Source organism: Alligator mississippiensis, chromosome 2 (genome assembly GCF_030867095.1).
Source record: "Alligator mississippiensis isolate rAllMis1 chromosome 2, rAllMis1, whole genome shotgun sequence".
NCBI classification, from domain to species: domain Eukaryota; kingdom Metazoa; phylum Chordata; order Crocodylia; family Alligatoridae; genus Alligator; species Alligator mississippiensis.
Genome location: NC_081825.1, coordinates 217,277,963 through 217,300,317, shown reverse-complemented (window position 1 = coordinate 217,300,317; position 22,355 = coordinate 217,277,963). Strand labels below are relative to the sequence as shown.

The 22,355-nt window shown below is 46.4% G+C and overlaps 1 protein-coding gene across 2 annotated transcripts in view; it reads right to left on the bottom strand.

Annotated features, from left to right (window-relative positions):
- NAT10 (N-acetyltransferase 10) overlaps window positions 1-18,003 on the bottom strand; it is a 36,005-nt gene extending 18,002 nt beyond the window's left edge. Inside the window, exons 1-12 of one of the 2 annotated variants that reach the window (XM_006259970.4) lie at window positions 17,890-18,003; window positions 15,951-16,073; window positions 13,683-13,774; window positions 12,826-12,997; window positions 12,347-12,469; window positions 10,847-10,908; window positions 9,759-9,873; window positions 5,471-5,578; window positions 4,218-4,351; window positions 1,997-2,090; window positions 1,417-1,515; window positions 727-863 (exon numbers count right to left, since the gene is read on the bottom strand). In XM_006259970.4, the coding sequence (XP_006260032.1) occupies window positions 727-863; window positions 1,417-1,515; window positions 1,997-2,090; window positions 4,218-4,351; window positions 5,471-5,578; window positions 9,759-9,873; window positions 10,847-10,908; window positions 12,347-12,469; window positions 12,826-12,997; window positions 13,683-13,774; window positions 15,951-16,058 (1,244 nt within the window). In that variant the 5' untranslated portion in view covers window positions 16,059-16,073; window positions 17,890-18,003. Of the gene's footprint in view, window positions 1-726; window positions 864-1,416; window positions 1,516-1,996; window positions 2,091-4,217; window positions 4,352-5,470; window positions 5,579-9,758; window positions 9,874-10,846; window positions 10,909-12,346; window positions 12,470-12,825; window positions 12,998-13,682; window positions 13,775-15,950; window positions 16,074-17,793; window positions 17,814-17,889 lie in introns of those variants that run through there. The other variant, XM_059722756.1, reaches the window with a different exon arrangement.
- Window positions 18,004-22,355: the final 4,352 nt, after the last annotated feature.

The window sequence follows — 22,355 nt, the reverse complement described above, 5'->3', positions numbered from 1 at the left end:
GGCAAGGCCAACTCTGGTGGCCTTGCCCCACCCCATCATTGCTGCCTGCAGGGAGCAGGACTGCTGGCCCTGCCGGTTGCTGCTGGCACCGCCTCCGTCCCGTGTCCCTGCCATCGTGGCAGCGCTCCGCTGTGCTGCCACCTCCTGTCCCAACACTGTATTTGCACTCTGATTGGTTGTTTCAGTCAGCTGACCAGAGTGCAAATAAAGCATGACAGACAGACAGACAGACAGTTGTATAATGTTAGAGTACTGATGATTGCTCAAGGACTTTCCTTTATGCCCGCACAAACCACCTCACCCACTACTGAAGGGCAGACATTGGCAGAGCAAGAGAGCAGCTTTTCTACAGCAGTGCCCGTAGCTCAGCAGGAAGGGAGGGTACAGTGCCCAGAAGAAAGAGAGGGGGACTTCTGGCAGGCAGACGGTAATAGCCTGTGCTGGAAAGGTCAGTCCTCCCCTACAGCAAAGGAAGACTGCAGTTCTCCACCAGCAGCATATATGCCCTCCCTTGAAAAAGGTTTCAGCATTTCTCTTATATATGCTCCTTGAGCAAGGACAGGACAGAGCATTTCCGCATGCCAGACACAGACAATATATGCAAGTCCATACCAATAAATGATACATGAAAGAGAATTAAAGTGACAGTTTCAAAAGGGGCCATCAGGCATAAGAAGGAGTTACACAAGCAGGTAACGACAAGGAGTCTCCCCATGAATCTCTTACCCATTAATCGTGGAAGCCATGAAAATGAGGTAAGGGCCCAGCAGGTTTTTTACCAGAGGGAGGGGGATGGCAGCAGCTTCATCAATCACCACGAGTTCAGCCTGGCCCAGTTTCACGGCATCAGCAGGGTGTATGTACTGCAAGGAGCGAAGCAGCATTTTACTGAAGGTAATCGCTGACCCAGCAGCTGTCTGGGAACTGAGGCAACTCCAAAAAGATAGAGAGTTGCAGCCCTACATGAGCAGTTATCTTCCAAAGTCCCTGTCTTTGTTTAAAGGGAAATGGAGTACAAACACTGTCAGAGAGTGGCTGAGAAGGTTTCATCGAAGTAAATCAAGTGCATGCCTGACTACATCAGATTAATTTTCCTTTATTTTTCTTGACTGCTATAAATCCGTTCTCCTTCATGACCTTTATCTGGACATTTGTGCCCAAGAGAAAGAAAAACGACATGCAAGACCCAGCTAAGGGTCCTCAACAGACAGGACCTCCATAGAAACTGGCAAATTTCTTTTGTGGAAGCTACTGATCAGGAAAACACTAGTCTAAAGGTAAAAATTCCTTGTACGGACAGTGATGAGTAATACTGTTACGCTTTAGGTAGAACGAACACACTTAAGATTAAAACGCTGGTACTGTAGCATAATGCCCAAGGCCACAAGCAAGAAACAAAGACGGGAGACTAATTACCTGGATGGTCTGTCTGTGTTCCTTGAACACATTCACTCTGACAACTGCTTTGTTAAACTCGGGGTTCAAAGACTGAATAATTTCATAGTCCAAATGTTCCTGAAAAAGACATAACATGAACTGCCATGAGGCAACAGAACAACAAGTCAGCAAAGCGGGGTGGGAGAGGCCAGGGAAGTGTTGCATTCCCCCTCCATGCACACCTTGCCCATTCATATTTATAAACCTTTCCAATTCAGAATCTGTCACAAATCATGAGCCTGTGTATAAATCTGTAATGAAGATCTCAGTCTGAAACAGAGGGCCCACAATTGGAAAGCTTGTGGTAAAATCAGGATCTATTTTCACACACCAAGAAATCTAATTTCTGAGATTTACAAATGTTAAATGTAAAACATCAGGTCACAGTGATACCCTACAGATCTCTACAGAGTATAATAAAAGATTCTTAGGAACAAACATCCCAAAGCTAAAAAGCATCACCTCTAGATAGCCACGTAATACCCAAATTACAGATCCAATTCTAAATCTCTACTGAAAAGTGATGCTATTCTTGCAATAAATAATCTGCCCTCCTCACCTGGTACCGCAGTGCATCAAAGCCTTTAAACACAAACTCAAACAGTGTGTGAAGGTTATCTGGACTAGGAGACGTGACAAAGATATTAGAGTACCTGGAAAGGAAAGCAAACATGGCTTTAAACCCCTCCATAGGAAGAAACATGAATAGCTTCCTATATACCATACATAGCATGTTAAACATTGCAGGATATATGGTCTTTATAGAGAAAGTATATCTAAAATTATATAAAATGTATTATACCAAGAACAGTTTATGAAAGGCAGATTTGCAAGTGTGATAGAAAGCAACAATTAAGTTGACCCACCCCTCTAATTAAAGACAAGACACTTCTACTGTAGACACTACTATACCACAACATTCAGCACCCCAAACTTATTTTCACATTCAACAATCACTAGCCCCAAGTTGCCTACAAGCAGTAATCCTACAAAGAAGTTTTCCTGTGGAATTTCCCTTGAAGGCCCTCCCACGACATCCTATATGTACCAGCCCAAAAATGTTAACTGGAACTTTGAGCCCTCCGTTTTCTGGACACAATATCAAATAATAGGTATACTGTCTTCCTACTTGAATTTGGATTCTGCAAACATGTAGGCTGTGCACACACTTCAAATGACCTGGGATAATTCTCCCAAATGTGTTCTCCTGGTAGAAAAACATACCTGAAGACACCTGAATAGACATTTGAATGCTGAACCCCAGAGAACATGCAGTGTTGTGCAGCCAAGGGGCCCAGTGCACACATCTCAACATGCTCTGCAGACTCCCCCAGTCCAGCCAGAGACAGAACAGCAGCAATGCAAAGGGCAGCCCTGATCAGCAAAGCATCCTGGGATGCTGGAAGACTATGCTGTATCTTCTCTCAGAAAAGTATACAGACATTCACTCTCTCAGGAGAAACTCTCATAGGAGTCATTTAACCCTGGTTCCTTCCACGTTATTTGTCTCCCAGAATGGCCGTTTTCGTTTTTGGAGAAAAACCCTGAACATCCATACACTCATGGTTTCTCCTGGGAGAGGTCTGACAGCCTGGAGCCAGGACAGCTCCCGTCCATTCCCCAAAGCTGACCCCTGTGCCCCTGCCAGCCTGGGACTGGCACCTAGGGGAGCCTGGAGCTCCCCTTGGCTGCTGCAGGGGGGCACAACAGGGCAGGAGCAATCCTGGACTAGGCTACACCTGTTGGGCTCAATTTGCTGCCAATACAGGTACATGTGTAGATGTGTACCTAGGAACAGTTTAATATACTTGAATTTACTGTACATCAAATTCAGGCACATTAACTGCATGTGTACATGCACCCACTGTTATCCTCAGCTAATACTGGCCATTGGATCTACTACAGGATGACCATATTTACTCGATTCCAAGATGAGCACTCTCTTTCCCCCCACAACATAGGGGAGATAATGCCTCGTCTTAGAATCAAGTATGGGACTACTCCGGACAGGAACTGTGGGGAACACTGGTGTCCCTACCTAATATGGGTGCAGGGGGAGCCCCAGAGCTGCTCTTGATCCACTCTTACCCTGCACTGCATGGAGCAGCTCTGCAGGTGACTCAGCTCAGGCAGGGATAGCAACAGCAGTGTGCAAGCTCCTCCTTTCAGTGCCTGCTCCTAGCCACAGGGAAAGACAAGGGGATTCCCTGCAGGATGGACCTGGAGCTCCACTTGAACCTAGATCAGTTGGGGATAGCAGCACAAGGGAGTGGAAAAGGGTGGGGGGCAGGTGCCAGGGTAGGAAGCAGGAACGCAGGCGTGGGAGAGCAAGGGGAGGCATGGTATGGTCAAGCCACTTGCTCCCCTGCCATTGCTTTCCTGTCCCAGCACTGGGGGGAGTGGGGAAGGAGTATGAATTTAAGACAATCCTTCAGTAATTAGATTTAGAGTTTTTAATTTTCCATGTACAGAATCCAAGGTCATCTTAGCTTCAAAGTCATCTTGGATTTGGGTAAATGTGGTAATTGCTAAATTCTTGTTACTTACTCAATTTTTTTTTAATATGAAGTTATTCTACATTTTAAAGATTTAGCATTTTCTGTTACACTATGACATTACAAAAATTCGGAAGTCAGCATAAACATGCATCAAAATAAATAAAAAGCCTCCACAGGAAGAGGGACATAGGACTGGAAGGGACTAAACACCATAAACCCTTCACAGCCTCCTTACAGTTGACAGTTACAAATAAAGCCTGGAAAGCTAGAAGCGAAACTCACCCAAAGGCCACAGCTCCACCTATAGCCAATCCCAAGGCAGCAGATTTACCACGCCCCCGGGCAGCAGTTAAGGCCACAGTGCTCCTCAGGGTCTTCTCAGAAATGGCTTCAATAAATTTCAAAACTGCTTTTGCCTGTGGAACCAGAAGCACACACAGAAGTTGGGTCTATCACAGTATTAAAGCCATGTGCAGAATCATTTTATTGCTAGTGGCCTACTCCTTTTTTGGATGTAGGAAAGTAAGGAATGAGTGGCAGAGGCTGAAAACAGCCAAACAACTTAGTTTTGCTGCCTGACACTGAGCTTACCAGAACCCTGGGCAGGGCCAGGGCAGGACAGAGTACAATAACAATGGTGATATTGGATACTACTACAAGACCTTTTACTACATAACTTCAAGAAATTTTGCAGAGGAAGATTTTCAAAGGAATAAATGACAATTAGATACATAACTCCTATGCATGTGCCCAACACCACCATGAGGTAGTGTGACATTTGACCCATTGTACAGATGCTGTTGTACAGAGCCACGGCAAGGTTTAGGGAGTAACAGAGCAGGTCATACAACCGCAAAGACATACAGCAGGGCAAGAGGAAGAGTTGCAAGTCCCAGGCTCAATTCTACCCACTAATGCTCACTTCCTGACAAAAGCCGTGAAAAGGACATGCCAAGGAAGTAGTCCACATAAGCTACTTTCTGTTTAGATGGGCCAAAGAAGTGCCCTGTTTTAACTCAACAAGCCTATGAAATGAGTATGCAGAGCTACTTCTCAGAGTCAACCATCTGCACCGAGAGCTCTGCATAACAAAGGGAGCAGAAAGGCTTTGGCATTAGAACAAAGCCTTGCTCAAACAAGCCTTGGTAACCTGGACCTGTCATCTGAATTATTGTATGTGGGTCTTGCATTTAGCAAGTCCTCTTTTTCCATCCTATAAGGAAGATCAGTCAGTCAAACTTCTGTCTGAATTGCCAAGCTACTGGAACACCTAACGCTTAAAGGGCACTGAGCCATTCCCTCCATGTCAGTCCTTCATGTGGACTTGCTCGCACAAATTTCCTGCCTCTCGCCATCTAATTCTTCCTTCCATTAATAAAATCACTTGAAATGGCTTCCCAGGGCTCTCAAGTCAGGCAGCCCAAGACAGACCTTATCTCCTGTTGGAGGCAGCAGTGGTGCACAGGCTTTTAAAAATCACCAGTGAATGATGTGCATCTGTCACCACAGCACCCCCAATTTAACTACGTGCTCACCTGATCCAGAGTTTTACAGCTCTCGACCAGCACGCCAACAGGTTGGGTATCCTGCAAGTTGTCCTTCAACTCCCTCAGCTCCAGCTCCTGAGGGCTGAGGCTATCCTCCTGAGAGAAAGAGATATTATCACAATAAGATTAATAAGGACCTAGTCAACATACTTGCGCCTTCTCCAGGCATCATGCATTTCTCTGCCAGGTAAAGAAAACTGAAAGGAAGTGCTATTGCAAACTGAATCAATGGCACAGGATTCAGATTTGTATACGATAAATACAAATTTGGGTCTTCCATCTGTCAAAATAAGGGACAAATAAGGGATGGGGAGCCTGTCACCTCTGTACTTAGAACATTTTCCATCCTCACTTCTAGGTTACAGAAAACTAATACTAATGTATTAACCTGGAAGGTGATATTATGGCCATATCTGCGTCATGGAAGCATATTTTTTAAAGACATCTTTAGACTACTGAAAGAAAAATAAACTACAGATTACAGGAAAGTAAAACTGCAAGTAAGGCATACCTACCAAGGCACGTAAAGAATCATGCTGACACCGCATTTTAGACCAACCCAGACCACTACGTATTATTGCAGTCTGGAGGGCACACCAAACAATAGACAGTTTGCCCCTAGACACAACTGGGTTAGTGCAAGAGGTTGTAAATCCTTAGCATTCTACTTTACTCAGAATACAAAATACTGCCACCCACTTCACAAATACTAGTCAAGCCAGACGATACCTCATGAAGTGATAAACACTGCATATTTGAGAGAGGAAAACTGAAATAAGGATAGAGGTGAAGCAATCTGCCAGGCATCAGGAATGGGATTCAGGGTCCTGATTTTCCAGCCCCTGCTCTAATCCAAAAGTCAGACATTTAGCATTATCTGATCATACTCTGAAACTGTTTCACAAGAAATCTGAATAATGAAAGGACAACTAATGGTGTTAGAGGTACACTGATATATTGTGCCATATCATATTGGCACCAATAAGAGCAAAAATTGACATTATTGGCAATTGGCTTTTTTTTGGCCGATGTGCCCGATAATGTCACTGATGTCATATGCCATGTGCATGTGCGCAGATGCAGTATGCATGTGGACAGAAATGCATCTTGGGAGCTTGGAAAGCAGTGTCTCGCTGGTAAGTCTATGGGGGGGGAGGGGGGAAGGCATGTTGCGGGGGAAGGGGCATGGGGGCACAGATTGAGGACCCCATGCTGAGGGACAGAATGGGGAAGAGGCAGGACCTGAGGCAGGAGCAGGAGCTGCCCAGCCGGGGTGAGGTGGGTCATAGTATGGAGCTGCAAGTGGCTTGTCCAGGAGTCGGCTCCCGCACCCCTGGGAGAGGCATGGGGGGCATGTGCCCCCTGGATTTGTGTGCAGGGCAAAGGCGAGCTGCCCGCTGTGGGCTTGGGGCCAAGGGCTGCCCCGGTCTCTTCCTGGCACAGGGGCTCAGCTGGAGCTGCAATCAGGGCAGGCAGCGGTGACAGTGCTGGGACAGGGGCTATAGCCCACCCCATAGCTCCCTCACCAGTGCTGCCGCTGCCCACCCCACTCCCGCCTGCAGCCCCAGCCCCCCACATCAGGAAGAGGCCGGCGCAGTCCCAGGCCCCAAGCCTACAGCAGGCAGCCTGTCCTCACCCTATGCACAAATCCAGGGGGCATATGCCCCACATGCCCGAGATGCTCCCTCCCCCCCACACACTGCTTTGTCCCGTGCCCTGCCCCGGCAACATCTGCCCCTGCCTCCCTCACCGCAGGGGCCTTGATCTGTTCCCCCCCCACACCACTTCCCCCACTCCAGTCTTACCAGCTGGATGCTGCTCTCTAAGCTCCTGGGCTGCATCTCAGCTATCAGATCGGTATTGGCCGATATGGCTGGTTAATAAATCAGCCATTGGTATCAGACAAAAAAGTCTTTATCAGTGCTCCTCTAAATGGTGTACACCTAATCTTCAAAGGTGCTTGTGCAAAGAAAGTGACTGCTGCTAGCTGATGCACACAAAAACATTTCACCCTGTATAGCATGAGGGTAACTTAATTATCCTGACTCCCTTCATTTCATGCATATATATGGTACTGGGGAAATGGATTCAGTACTAATCAATCATCTACTGCTTACTACTCAAATAGGAAACAAAATAGGCAATCATATTGCACAGAGTTCCCCTACTGCCAATAACTATTTGCCTAGCATTCAAGCACAGGTCCTTACAAGAGTTACTGCCTTGCTTGAGGAAGGCACGTTTCCCACGATCTAGGATAGAGCATCCAACTCGGGAGATCTCTTCCTGGCTACACCTTGTAATGTTTACTGTTCAGAACATATGCTACCATTTCTGTCTTGCAGGCAAGTTGCTATTAAATCTTAATTTCTCTTGGGTGCCCGTCTACATACACAATTACTGTGGCACTTCTTTAGGAAACTGCATATTATCTTTCTCTCCCCCTGTTAAAGAAACTTATCACACCTCTGAGCTATTGAGGTCAACAACTCCACAAAACAGTAAATCTTGCTATTGATGCAGCAAGCCCAATTATAAAAGCAAGTCAAACCATTATATTAGGCTGCAATATGCAAGGAAATTCAAAGCTAAAACTCTCAGCCCCCTCCTGCTCCACCTCCCATGATTAGATACTGCAATTCAAAGGATGTAGGAATCACCCACTGTTGAGACATCTGCACGGTCAACAATACTCAATTACAGAGGCAGAGGCACTGTTTTCAGTGACATAATCACCTCTTTCTGTAGCTACATTTTCTTGTTCCCACTGAAGTTGAGATTTTTCAAAGCTGAGTGCATTTGCATACACAATTCACACTAAGCCTTAAATAGGAAATGCATCTATATTTCCTGGTTGTTTCTGAATATCTCAGACACCACACCCATTTCAATATGTGCCTTCAATCCTTTAATCTCCAACTCACAGCATAACTTCAGGTGCACTGAAGGCAGAACCACTGCTTGGAACAAAAATGGTTAGACGGTTGGGTAGAGAACGAAAATGGTTAGAGGGCTGAGGAACATGACTTGTGCGGAGAAGCTGAGGGAACTGGGCTTATTTAGTCTAGAGAAGAGAAGATTGAGGGAGGATTTAATAACAAAGAGGATGGAGCTTAGTGGTGGCAGATGACAAAACAAGGAGCAACTGTCTCAAGTTGCAGCAAGGGAAATTTATATTAGATATTAGGAAAAACTTCCTCACTGGGAGGGTAGTGAAGCACTCAAACAGGTTACCCAGAGAGGTTGTGGACTCTCCATCCTTGGAGGTTCTTAAGACCCAACTAGACAAAGCCTTGGCTGGGATGATCTAGTTGGGGTTGGTCCTGCTCTGAGCAGGGTTTGGACTAGATGACCTCCTCAGGTCCCTTCAAGCCCTAATTTTCTATGATTGCAACAGCACAACTACTGGTGTAAGTAAGAGCATGACCAACTTAATAGAATTGGCAAGCAGGCAAGATAAAGTAAAGCTATTTCCAAACATGGAAAAGGAACCAAGAGACAAAAAGTCAAGCCAGTTATGCTGGACACTCATTTATACAGAGCACAGGGCAGTGACATTGTCACTGAGGCAATGCTGGCCCTGCAAACTTCACTGTTAAAGATAAAGAACAAGAGAAGCAATTCCTGCAGCTTGGCATATTCGCCAGCATTATGGTATCACTTAATCCCATGGATCAAACTTCTTGGAACCCAACCAACAACTCACTTGAGGTGTCAACAGCAATGTCCATACTTAAAGTGCTGTCCATTTCACAGGATCCCAAGAACTGCAGATTATACAGAGATGCATTATTCATCAGTGAAATGCAGCAAGGGCATAGCAGCAATACTGGACTGCCCTGTTTAAGACAGACACTAAGCAAAAACATCCAGCATGCTGCCATGAACTCTGGTCAGCAGAATACAGTTATACTATCCAGGAGTATTTCAGTCTGTGAACTAACCCATCATGCTTTTGAAAAGCACACCAAAAGATGCTTAGCTGTCAGAACGAATCCACAGTTCTTCAGACTGAAAGCACTAACAGCAGCACAATACTTCCTATAGTGGTTTTTCCAGTGCACGATTTTTTCAAAGAGCAGCCCACCCAGCGGAATTACTTGCATCACCTCCTACAGAATCCAAATGGGTAACTCTTGCCAGATACAAACAGCTGAATCCAAGAGACCACCATTTGAATTTGGCTTCTTCTCTCTTAATGCTCATCTTTATCCAACTTTAAGAACAGCAAACATTCTTTCCCAAGAACAGGTGCAAATAGGCAAGATGCACTTACTTGAGATTGTGGTGGCACAGGCATTATGTTTGCTATGTGACTAGAGACCGGCAGGATATTGAGCTGATCATCAATTACTATGCAGTTCTTGCAAGAAGCCAGAGACAGAAGGAACCTGCACAATCAAACAAAGCCAATTCAGTAACAGCACTGATGACACCAAAGCACGAGGATAACTTACATATCCTGACTCCCTTCCAGATGGAATAGCACTGGGGGTGGGGAATGAAGGGGAGAAATGCTTGTTCCCAGTTTTACAGCTTGGCTCTGTCCCAGGGTCATTGACTCAGCATACATATACTTAGTATCGCTAAGCTGTTCTATGAAGCAGATATATCCACATTCTATGATTCCTCCAAAGAGAGGTCTCCTCTCCTTCAAGCTGCAACTACCAAATTATAAACTGATTTCCAAAAAGCCTCACAGTGATTTCTGATCATTAATTTCAAAATGCCTACTTACATTTGACAAGCCTTGAAGCCAAGAGGGCCTTTTTTTGGTTTTTATGCACCCACCACTGAAGAGTCTAGCTACAGCTGGTCCTTTGTTCTGCTTCACCCACTAGACTACACAACCACCATTTTCTGGCTACATTCTTCCCATGGAGAAAGCCAGTATGTACCATAAGAGCAACGAAGTTCACACAGCCCAGAAGAAGTCTGCATTACAAGGAACTGATCTGATGCCACAACAGGGAGCTGAATGCCGGAAGTTTCATGATCTGAGCCATTAACATCCAATTCTTATCAACCCAACATTAGTCTGGGGAAACATCACTCTAATATTTGTACATCTACAGGGTCCTTCAACCAATGACTTCAAAACACTTCAGAAGCATTTACCCAAGTGACTTCACAATGCCCCACATACAGCATGCATGAGTTTTATCTACATGATTTCTCCACCACAAAAACTAGCCAGTTTTACTACAGTACGTAACATCTTGCCAAGGCTGTGCAGAAACATGATTCAAATGTGTTAATATTTTAGCAGAACACACGGCACCAAGCTTAAGTCAAACATTATTGGAAGCCTTTCTTCCACATACAGACTCATCAGTGAAGGTTTTCAAACTGTTAGTAACCCACCTCTCATTAAACCTTCCTACTACATCCTGGTGTGCCTCTGTTCTGTAGCGGGAATGTACATCCTGAAAAAGCAAAGCAAAGAGCATATTTAAAGCCTCTCAAGGCTTCCTTCTCAATGTGAAGGCATTGCAGCACATTCAAACCTTGCAGCATAGTTGGCATGAATATTATTCACAGGGACCACTGACTCTCCCTCAGTTCCCTTCTCCTGTCTGCGCCATCCCTTCCTGTACTCGAGACCCAGAACTAGAGGTGCACTAATATATTGGTCCAAATTGAATAGGTACCTATAACAGGAAAATGGACACTATCGGCAACTGACTTTTTTTAGCCAGTGTAGCCAATAACGTCACCGATAAATGCTGTGTGTATGCGTGCAGCCACGGCTCCTGCCACCGCATACACCCCTGGGAGAGGCATGGGGGGCACATGCCCCCCGAATCCGTGTGTGGAGCAAGGGTGGGCTGCCTGCTGTGGCCTCAGGGCCAGGGGCTACACTGGCCTCTTCCTGGTAGGGAGATTGGGTCAGGGCAGGCAGTGACACTGGGAAAGGGGTCTATGGGGTGGGCTATAGCCACCCCAAAATTCACCATAGGACCCCCCCACCCCCAGTAACCCTCTCTCCCACCCCTGCTGCCCTGAGCACAGCCCCGGCCCAGCCCCACTGTGGGAAGAGGCCAGCGCAGCCCCGGCCCTGAGCCTGCAGTTGACAGCCCACCCTAGCCCTACACACAAATACAGGGGTCACGTGCCCCACCATGCCTTCCTGTGCATGTGCACAGCAGCAGGAGCCAACACTCCCCCGGCCGCCCCCACAGTTTTATCCTGTGTTCCACCCTGCCCAGGCTGGGCAGCATCTGCCCCCATCCATGCTCCAGCCCCACTCCCTCCATCACCTGGGGGGGGGGAGGGACCTTGATCTGCCCCTCACACCCTTTCCCTCCCTGCACAGACTTACCAGTCAGATGCTGGTCTCCAAGCTGCCAGGCTATATATTATTGGCTATCAGACTGATATCGGCAGATATGGCTGGTTAATAAATCAGCCATTGATAACAGCCAAAAAAAAAAAAAAATATTTATTGGTGCACCCCTACCTAAAACTTTCCCTTGCAGCAATGCAAACTCTCCATATTCTATGTATTCCTTTTAAAACTCAATAACCATTTACTCTTCCCAGCACACCAGCCCTAGCCAACTTATAGCACAAGTTATATAACACTGAGGTCAGAAAAAAAAAGGGTTACTGAATTTTTTTTTAGTAAGAAACCTTTATTATTTAGAAGGAATTCAAATTCATAGTTGAACAGAACTGCTTAATGGTAAATGCACATGTAATGGCATAAAAATAAAAATACAGAAAAGCACGTTGTGGGAGAGAAGGCTTATATGAAGATCCCAACACATTACATAAGCTTAAGAGAAATGCACTGGATCCCAGCTGTTTGAGGAAAAAAGAAGGTTCCATTAACATAAGCCAGACATACTGAATCAAACATACCATGGTCATTGTATAAAGCTGCTTCAGTGAGTTCATAGTTCTCAGGAGAATTGCCACTATTCCACCCCCTTCCACTGTTTCAACTGTTCTAGCCAGCAGGTTTGGAGTTAAGGCCTCAAAATCCTAGGAGTAGAAGATAGCAATAAGCAGAATTTCTGGGTCACTGCAACTCTGTGAAACCAACTGGCATCTACTACCAGGAACAGAATCGCTTAAAACAGTTAATTCTCAAAGACAAACTTTATGCAACATTCACATTATTCTGCTTTCAAACAGAATTTTATCAGCAAGTCCACTTCTTGCATAGCTGTATGTAGGTAACACTTACAGCCATCCTCAATGAAGTGCATGTAAATTAGAAATATTTCTCTTTAGGCGTTTAAAGTACTGGAAGGGTAGCACCTGGTCCACTGGAATAAGAACTGTATTCTTGGGAAGTCTCCTTGTTATTTTAAAAGGTAAAAAAATTAATTTGTTACCTGGAGTACACACATGCCAAAAGTGTTGCCAAGAATTTTGTGGGTTTCGTTGTAATAGCAGTAGCGAATGTTTGTAGCTGCTACAAACAACTCAAAAGGGTCATCATCTTTTAGGTTTAAAGTTCCACTTTTAATCTTCTTCTGTAGTTGTCGCATTCTCTTCTTACGATGGCTGGAAGAAACCAAGATAGGAATATTTGGAAATAATAATGCAAAGACAGCTGAGGACCTGGTGTTCAGATCTGGGTTCAACTTATATGGAGGTTATGAATTCAGGCTCAAATATAAATCAAGGAAAAAGTCTGGATTACACATGCTCCCATTGTTAATGTGTCCTATGAAATACCATCTCCAAGCAGCAGAAAAAAAACAAACAAAAAAACCCCATTCAGATCTGAGTTTGTTCAGGAAAAATACGTTCCCTTCTGATTTTGAACCAGTACTGAGCACATGGATTCAGATTCAAATACTGAAATCTTAGACAGCTCGGTAAGCCCAGAAATTTCTGCCATTAGGGCCTGCTCTCTATTGAGGTCTGTTCATTAGCAAAGCCATAAATAAGTAAGGAAATGCAGGGAGATATGGAGCCTGGCCTAAGACCATGGAGTCAGTGTTAAAGCCGCTGCTGGAAATCAGGAGCCCCTGGTTCCCAAAGCTGCGTTCTGGCTGCATTATTCATGTTAAAATGGATGATTCCATTATACTGAATCTTCTGCAGTCTAGGATTTAATCTAGTTTCGCTAAAAAAAATTAAGGCACAGCATGACCAGCATACAACTGGGAAAAAGTTTATAGACCTGAGACCATCCAGTGCAGTTTGCCTCCCACCAAACAGTAAAGAACAGTATTTGGTTCACCTGCTAAAGCCCAGCTCCTTTTTGTAACACCACAAGACTGAGGGTCTGGCTTTTACAGTTGCTTTAGATAACATGTGATGGAGTATAACCACCTGCCAAAACAAAGACACATTAACAGGTTGTATTTACAGGAGATGATTAGGAGCGAGTGAGAAAAAATATGCTCCCTTTGGTTCTGAATTCAAACATCCTGAAACATTTTTAGATCTCAGATGAAAAATATCAGATTTTAGAATTACATTACACTGAACACATTACACTAAACTGCAGTGCGATGCAGCTGCACAAACGGCCAATGCAGTTTTGGGCTGAATCAACAGAAGCATTAGATGCAAAACAAGGAAGGCGACAGCACCTCTCTACTTGGCACTGGTTAGGCCTCATCTGGAGTAGTGTGCACAGTTCTGGGCTCTACGCTTTAAAAAGAACATGGAGGAATTAAAAGAGGGTCCAGAGGTGGGCAAGAGACAATCATGGACTTGGAAGGCAAGGGCTTGGCAAGGCTGAAGGAGCTAGGCGTGTTCAGCTTGCAGAAAAGGTACTTAAGAGGGGGCATGATAGCAGTCTTCAAATACTTGAAGGGTTGCCATCAAGAAGAGGGAAAGCACTTTTTCTCTCTTTTTCTCTGCTGCACAGAGGAGGACACAGACCAACTGCTTGAGGTTGCAGTAAAGTAAGTTTAGATTGGATATCCGGAAAAACTTCTTCACTGTTAGAACAGTGAGGCAGTGGAACAGACCACCCAGGGAAGCTGTGGATTCTCCATCACTGGAGGTGTTCAAGAAGAGGTTGGACAGGCATGGTCAGGGATGATCTAGACATACCCATGCCTATTTTCTACCAGAGGTATTTCTCAAGCTTCTGGGCTTTGCTTGTTGCTCCTGCTCCTGTTCCTCCCCACCACCTCGCCTTTTTTCTGCCATGTGTGTCAGGGTGTTTTTAAGCCCCATCAGAGACATTGGGTGTTGGCTACAATAAGGCTGGGGACTTCAGCTGGGGTGCACCAATTCTCCTGCTGGGACCACAGCCAGATAGACAGTCTTGCCCCTCCACTCAGGGTCAGACCAATTGCCATATTTAGGGTCAGGAAGAAATTTTACCCCATGGTCAAACTGGTATGGACTGTGGGGGTTTTTGCCTTCCTCTGTAGTGGGAGGCATGACCCTCTACCCAGGACCTCCTCAGCGTGTACTGACAAAATTTTATAGAAGCAGGACACTGGCTGCCATGGTTCCCCTGCTTTACCTGTGGCAGGTTAGGGTGTTAGGTCTATGTTGTGTCAGGGTTGAAGGTAGTCTTATGTAGAGTTTAGATGATGGTTTGGATAGGGATGATCCTGCCTCAGGGAGGGGGTTGGACTAGATGACCTCTGGAGGCCCCCTCCAGCCCTACCTCTCTATGACTTAACACACACGCTACAAAGGCAGAGAGGGTAAGAGGGTTACATGTGACAGTTGGGTAAAGCAGTACAATTTAGTTTAGAGCAGGCCTTCAAGTGGGCACTGTCCATTAAAAAGGCAGCCTTTTAAACAAAGATAGCTTCCCCCAGTCTTTTAAAAACTGAAAATACTTCAGAGGCAGCACCATTCAATATGGGAGAGAACATCTGCATTTCCATACAATCCTTGATGATTTTTTATAAAGGCATATAGGAAATGAAGTTTCTCCATTTCATGCTTCAAATTACTCCAGTCAAAGTCTACCATGGTGACCAGAGCCAGGTGACTAAGCAGTATCTGACTTAAGTCCCACGATGACAATTTGTAGGGGAAGCTGCAGGTCTTTTACGGTTAATTCCATTTAAAAAATGCATACACAATTAGGATTAAATAAAAAAATGTTCTTGCTAGCTTTGGAAGGGAATAGGTCTTTTTCCCCCTTTAAAAAAGTTTCCAATTTGTCCATCTGACTGTCTCATTGTTTGCACACTTTTAAAAAATAGCAAATAATACTTTGCTTAAGCCCTCTAAATCAGTGTTGACACTGTCCTATGTTTCGACATCATACTGTCTTAACATGAACATTACGTTTAGTAATCCTCTATACTTTGTGCAAATATTAGGTGCAAAGTTTCATATTTTGCGCACTGGCATCTAAGTTTTGCTGCAAATATAACAACTTACTGGATCATTTCTGCAATCCTCAGCTCTACTGGTCTCAAATATATTCTCTTCCTAACAAAGCTAGCAATGTTATATTTTCAGGTACAAACAACATTAAAGCAAGAAGGCCACTGAAAAAAAATTGTTCCTGGGCTTATATAGTTACCTGATCCTTCCCATGGTCTCCGACCAAAACAAAGAGTGTCCTGTGTCGTTCAGCAACTCCATTTTCAATTAGCACACGGATGCGATTGTCAACCCTCTTGCGCTGCATGGCTAGTAAAAATGGCTGAAAAGTTTTTAAAGAAGTCAGTTAACGCCAGACTTGTACGAGCACATTTCAGTTCAGGATGTACTTTATTTTAACAGACAACTCTATGCACATTAGCTGTCAAAAGCTTTTAAGATGTTCAAGATCTTTACATCAGGAATTGTTAGCCTCTCTCAGTGTAACGCTACCTCATAAGGGTAGATTTGTTTTTAAGGAAGCAATGTGACAATTTCTCAGAATGAGTGTTACCTCCAAAATTAATTTACAGAAGCTTACTGTTTATCAACAAGCCTATTATAACAACTCAGAGCCAGGTATACAATGAAAAGGCATAGACAACTAATAAATACCTAGCTGATCAAAATGCTGTCTTACAGGTAACATTTATTATCTTTAAATACCAAGACAGCAGTTTCTTTCTTCCAAATACGCAACTCTAAGCTGAATGATTCTATCTGTATTGTTCAAGAAATACTACATAAGTCATGAAACTTTCTTATTATTCATTTATTTTATGGTAATCCAAATCATGGACCAAGACTCAGTTGCATCTGGTGGTATATAAATGAAAACCAAAACAACAGCCTCTGCCCCCAAAGAGCTTTCAACCTAACACAGCACAAAACATGACCTGACAAAAATAAGTGAATGCAAAGAAACAATGAGAACATAACACCAGCAGATTCTCCCTATGCCTGGAAAAGGGCGTTTGTACCCAAAAGCTTGCAAAGAACAATTTTCCAGCAATTTAGTTGGTCTAGTAAAAGATATCACTTCTACCCAAAGAAATTTGTCTGCCTAAGAAACAATGAGATAATTTTAACTGGCGAGTAGAGAGTGGCTTCTGACTATAAGCAACCTAACTAGTCACTGCCAGGGCAAAGGAATGTTTGAGATGGTTTTGAAGGTTCTCAAGAGCGTAGCTGCCCAAATACTCCATTTACTCTTTTCAACTTTCCAAAAAGTTATTTCAGGTTTCAATACTTTACAGTCTACCAAGATGTAAAGCACGTAAAGCCTGGTGTTGCCAGCTGCTACCAGGGTGCAGCCCTTGTTATCAGTACTAGGCTTAGCAGTACTTTTAGAAGGTATGTCCAAGACCAGCTAGAATAACTATCAGTCTAATGTCACAGTTGCTTCATGCCTGAACAGCAGTCGCACACACAACTCAGGACCGACTGCTATTGAGATCTATAGGACACCACACCTCCATTCCAAGCCGCCAGACCTCTCTGTGCTCAAGGCACAGCTTCAATAAAAAGCAGACAAGGCTCTTTAGATAGACGGGCTCTCTTTTATTAGACTTGCTAAATGTAGTTGGCCTAATCAAAGAGATCCCACCTAGCCAAAGAACCCTGTCTGCTTTTGACTGAAGCTGTTCAAGTAACACTACAGAACCCAGGCAACTTTATTATTATTAACTTATTTTATGGGAATCCAAATCATGGACCAAGGCTCCAAGGGAACAACTTAAGTCAAAAGCAGACAAGGATCTTTGAGTAGATACAATACCCACATTTAGTCGGTCTAATAAAAGATACCACCCCTACCCAAAGAACCTTGTCTGCCTGTATGCTCAGAACAGCACGGCTACAACCTACAGCCTTCAGTGAAAAGCAGCACTGAGTGAGAGTCAATGAAGACACAATTGCTCTGCTAGGGTTTGCCGCCGGCCCCAGGCTTCCAGCCCCGTGCTAGATGCTGCTATATCCAAGCAGCGGAGGGACAGAGCAGGCACCTGCTTAAAACGAGACAGGGTGGCACAAAAAAGCAGACCGAAACCCCGCTCTGGCCGGAGCAGAAATCTCCCTCCGCGCCCCCTACCCCTCCTTACCCAGCCCGGCGGCCCAGGACACAGCGCGCCCACGTGGGCCTCCCAGCAGCCACGTGGCCTGCGCGCCCCGGGGAAGGACCCTTCCGGGGAAGGACCCTTCCGGGGCTCCCCCTGCCGATCGCCTGCCCGAGGATCCGTGGCGGGGACGTTCCGGCAGCGGGCGCCGAGCGATGGCGGAGCACCTCCCGAGCGGGTCCGTGCGGCAGGACCGTTCCGCTTCGCGCTGCCTGCGCAGGGCTGCCGCAAGGGCGGGGGCGGCGGCGCAGGCGGGACCCAGCCTGCCGGCGGGGGCTTCTCTCGGGGTCCTCGCGGCCCCACCCAGGGCTCGAGCGGGGGGCGGGGCAGGGAGGGGGTGGATACCTGAGCGTGCTGGGTCCTGCTGCCCGCCGCATTGCGGGGTGCTAGAGAATGAGGCGGGAAGAGACCTCGGGGCAGGACCAGCCCGACTCCGTCATCCCAGCCAAGGCTCCCACGATGGAGATTCCACCACCTCTCTGGGGAACCTGCGCCCCTGTTTTAATACCCTCCCCATGAGAGAGTTTGTCCTAATATCTAGTAACCTTCCCTTGCTGCAACTTGAGACCCTTGCTCCTTGTTCTGTCATCTGCCACCACTGAGAACAGTCTAGCTCCATCCTCTTCATAACCCTCCTCCAGGTAGTGGAAGATTGGTTGGTCACTGAGGTCGCACCCACGGAGTTCATGGGGCAACTAATGCAAAACTGGGCAGGAGTGGAGGTGAAAGAGGGGTGCTCCAAAGGGGGCACCTGGCAGAGCACACCAGCCAGCACCCACTACCCCCTCCCCCCCATGCTTCTTGGTGAGTCTGAGGACCCTGTGGACACTGCCTCATGAAACCACCAGGAGCCATGGGCAGAAGAGTGACAGGAACATGGCCCCGCAGCCAGACACTGGCCCTGTTGTTCTGCAAAGTGAGCATGGACCGAGGCCCAGAGAAACTGTAAGGCCCTCTTAAAAAGGGAGACCACTGAGACTGGACCAAGAAAATGGGAAAGGGAGCGAAGTCACAAAGGCTCCACTGTCGACATGTAGGGGGTGCACCCCCTGAAAAAAGGTGCCGCCAACACTGCCGCTCACCCCCTCTTGCTACCAACGGCGCCTGCGGGCAGTCCCTGATCACTGCCAATGCTGCCAACGGCGTCTGCTCGCCACTGCCCCCGCCACCAACAGCACTACCGCCATGCTCCTGCTGCTGAGTGCTGCTGGTGCCTGCAGGAGCTTGCCGTGCCCCCCGGGCCTCTGGGGACACGCGGTGTTCTTGAGCTGGAAGGGGACACTGAGCAGAGCACACCAAGCAGTACCCACTGCCTCCCCCAAATAAGTCAAGGAAGCCTATGGATGCCGACCAGTGAAACTCAGTGTGGAGATGCAAGCAGAGGAGTGACAGGAAGCCATCCCTAGAGTCACCGGGGATCCCTCCCTGGCAGAGACAGACCTTTCTGTTGTGTTCAAGGGAGCATGGGCCAATGCCCACCAGGAAAAACTATAAGCCTCCCTCAAAAAGGGAGGTCATTAAGAATGTAGCTACTAATTGCTTGGGACAAATCATAAAAGAGGGAAGGGAGTCAGGTCACAGATTAACAACAAGGCAGCCAGAAGGGGACATGGAGCAGAGTGCATCAGCCAGCACCCACTGCCCCCTTGACTGACTCAAGGAAGTCTGTGGATGCTGACCAGTGAGACTGCCTGGAGATGTGAGCAGGAGTGGCAGGAAGACAGCCCCTCATTCACTAGGGATCCCTTCCTGTCAGAAACAGGCCTGTTCGATGTGCCAAAAGATAGGTTAGGCTACTCAAGGAATATTATGAGCTTCCCTTAACAAGGGGGAGTCCTGGAGATACATCAACTAATTCTGGGAAACAAATGGAAAACAGGAAAGGGAGCAAGGTCAGAGGTTAACAAGGAAGCCAGAAGGGGACACCAAACAAAGTGCACTGGCCAGTGCCCACTGCTTCACCTCCTCCCCCTGGGTGAGTTGAAAGAGCTTGTGGATGCTGACCAGTGAAATGACTTGGAGACATTAATGGTAAGTGACAGAAAGACTGCCCCGGTCACTGGAGATCCCCCACTGCCAGTGACATGATACTGGGCTAGATGGACCATTGATCTGACCCAGTATGGTACTTCCTTCTTATGTTTGTTCAACAGGGAGGCTGCACACAGTGACATTCAGCAAGCCCCCTGCACCACCTGGGGGTGCAGGGGTGGGGAAATCAGATTATTGGCTTTTGCCCTGCTGGTGAGCAGCTTGCTCTGCCCCGACAAAATATTACTCTTCATGGTAGAGCTGTAGCTTCCAAGTGGGGGAAGAGGCATCAATAAAAGGTGCTGTGAAAGAACAGCCCTCCTCTCACTCCTCTGATATGCTGTCTAAAAAGATCAGTTAAAAGGGATTCCTTTTTATGGGAGCTGTTGAACTTACTGACATAGTATCTGACTGTTAATGACTACTTTTTGACCAGTGAAATGTGGGTGCATAGTGGCACTCAACATTTTGGCACAGGGCCAGTCTGTGAGCAGGATTGGGCCGCATGCTACTTGATAATGCTGGGATCAGGGCCCCAGGGCCCTGCACTGTTCCCTCCCAGAACCTGTGCACCCAAGCTAGCAGCCAGGGTCTCAGCTCACAGGGCTCTACATATACCTACATGGAGCAGCACAGGCTGGATGATTCAGCACCAGGGACCAGATCTGGTCCACATGATAGCTCATATAACCTAAAGTAAGGCAGTCTATTAAGAAAAGGAAGAGACTAATTGTTCAACTCTATTGTGAACACCTGTGGAGTCAACCCTTATCGCATAGTGAGGGTGTTCAGTACTCATAGTTAATTCTCTTGAACTCTTCTAGGTCTTTAAAAAAAGGCAGGGAACAGCAGACTTTATTATCCTGATATCAAAGTAGACAGGTGGTTAGATGTGTTAGTGTACAGTTGCATAGAAGGCAGGGAAAAGTAGGCATCTTAGAGACTAGGTTCAGAGAGGTATGAACAAGCAGACTTTCCCAACCAGTTACTAGGCTTTATGGTAATTTAGGTCAGGAGGTGGCAAACTTTTTTAGTGGCAGGCTGAAATAATAAGGCAGCTTGGGGCTTCTGAACCCCCTGCTCCTGCTTCTTCCCAGGGCCAGATTGCTACCACCATTCTGCTGCAGGCAACAGAAACTGGAGAACCAAGGCCCCCTCTACATGTTACATGCATTACACAATTAACACATGCAAATCAACTATGGTGCCTGAAAATGGTCCAACCAGCTATAAAGTTATTACTTATTACACATTTTCAAGCAGTAACTTTATAGCTGGTTTCTATCCAGCTTTAATTTTGACATGTAGCCTGTGGCTGGGAGCCCCATCAGAGCTCCCAGCTGGGGGGACTAAGTGAACCCACAGCCTGGGAGCTCCATCAGCTGAAAGGGCTCCCAGCTACAGGGATGTGTGGTGCCCCTCTGTGGCTGGTAGATCACAGCAGCAGGAACTTATTTCTTGCCCATGCAGCCCATGATTGGGCTCCCCCTGCACCTGCAATAAGGCATGATGGGATCAGATTCACAATTTCACAGTCATGCCTCCTGCCGTACAATGTGTGGCATGGAAGGAGGTGCGATTGTATGGATCACACAGATCCCATCAGGCCTTTGCACATGTAGAGGGACCAAGAATAGCAAGGGAATTAGTATGCCACCACTAGTTAGTAACATTTAAGCAAAACAGTATTCACATTACTATTTGCCATCCTTGGGCTAAAATCATATTCCAGGAACCATCTTATAAACCAGTAGTAGGCAATTTTTTTTTTGGTGATGAGCTGGAATGATCCATCTTGGGTCCGAGACAGGCTGGCACGAGGACTTGAACATTGTTACTGCTTCTCCCTACCACCTACTTGGCCACAGTGTAGACAGAAGCAGCTGCTGCTGCCTGTCCCCACAACCATCTACCCTCACTCCAATACTGGCATGGCCCTGGTCCCACTCCAGAGCCTGGGGAACAGAGCACATGCTTGCTCCAGCCCTAGCCCACCTGGTAACAGCTGTTGCAGTGGTGGCAGCTGTGGATGGGTCCCAGAACTCAGGTCAGAGCTGCTAGCACTGCTATCAGGCTGGGCTGGAACAACCAGGCTGAAACGGGGCTGGTGCAGTGGGAGGGAGACAGGGACAGGTAGCAATGGAAGGGGATTGGGCTGCCTGACCCCCTGATCACCTACCTCCATACCACTAACTTCCTCCACTGCAGCATTTGACAGGGGGGATGAATTTAAGACAACCTCTCAATAGTTAGATTCTATACATGGAAAATTATACCAAAGTTACGTTTCCCATATATAGATTCTAATAATTGGGGGGGAGGGGCAGGGGGGAGTTGTCTTGGATTCAGGTAAATTCAGTAATTAAATTCCAAAATACTAACTCTGCTGTTCTACCCTACTAGGATGGATAACCAAAACC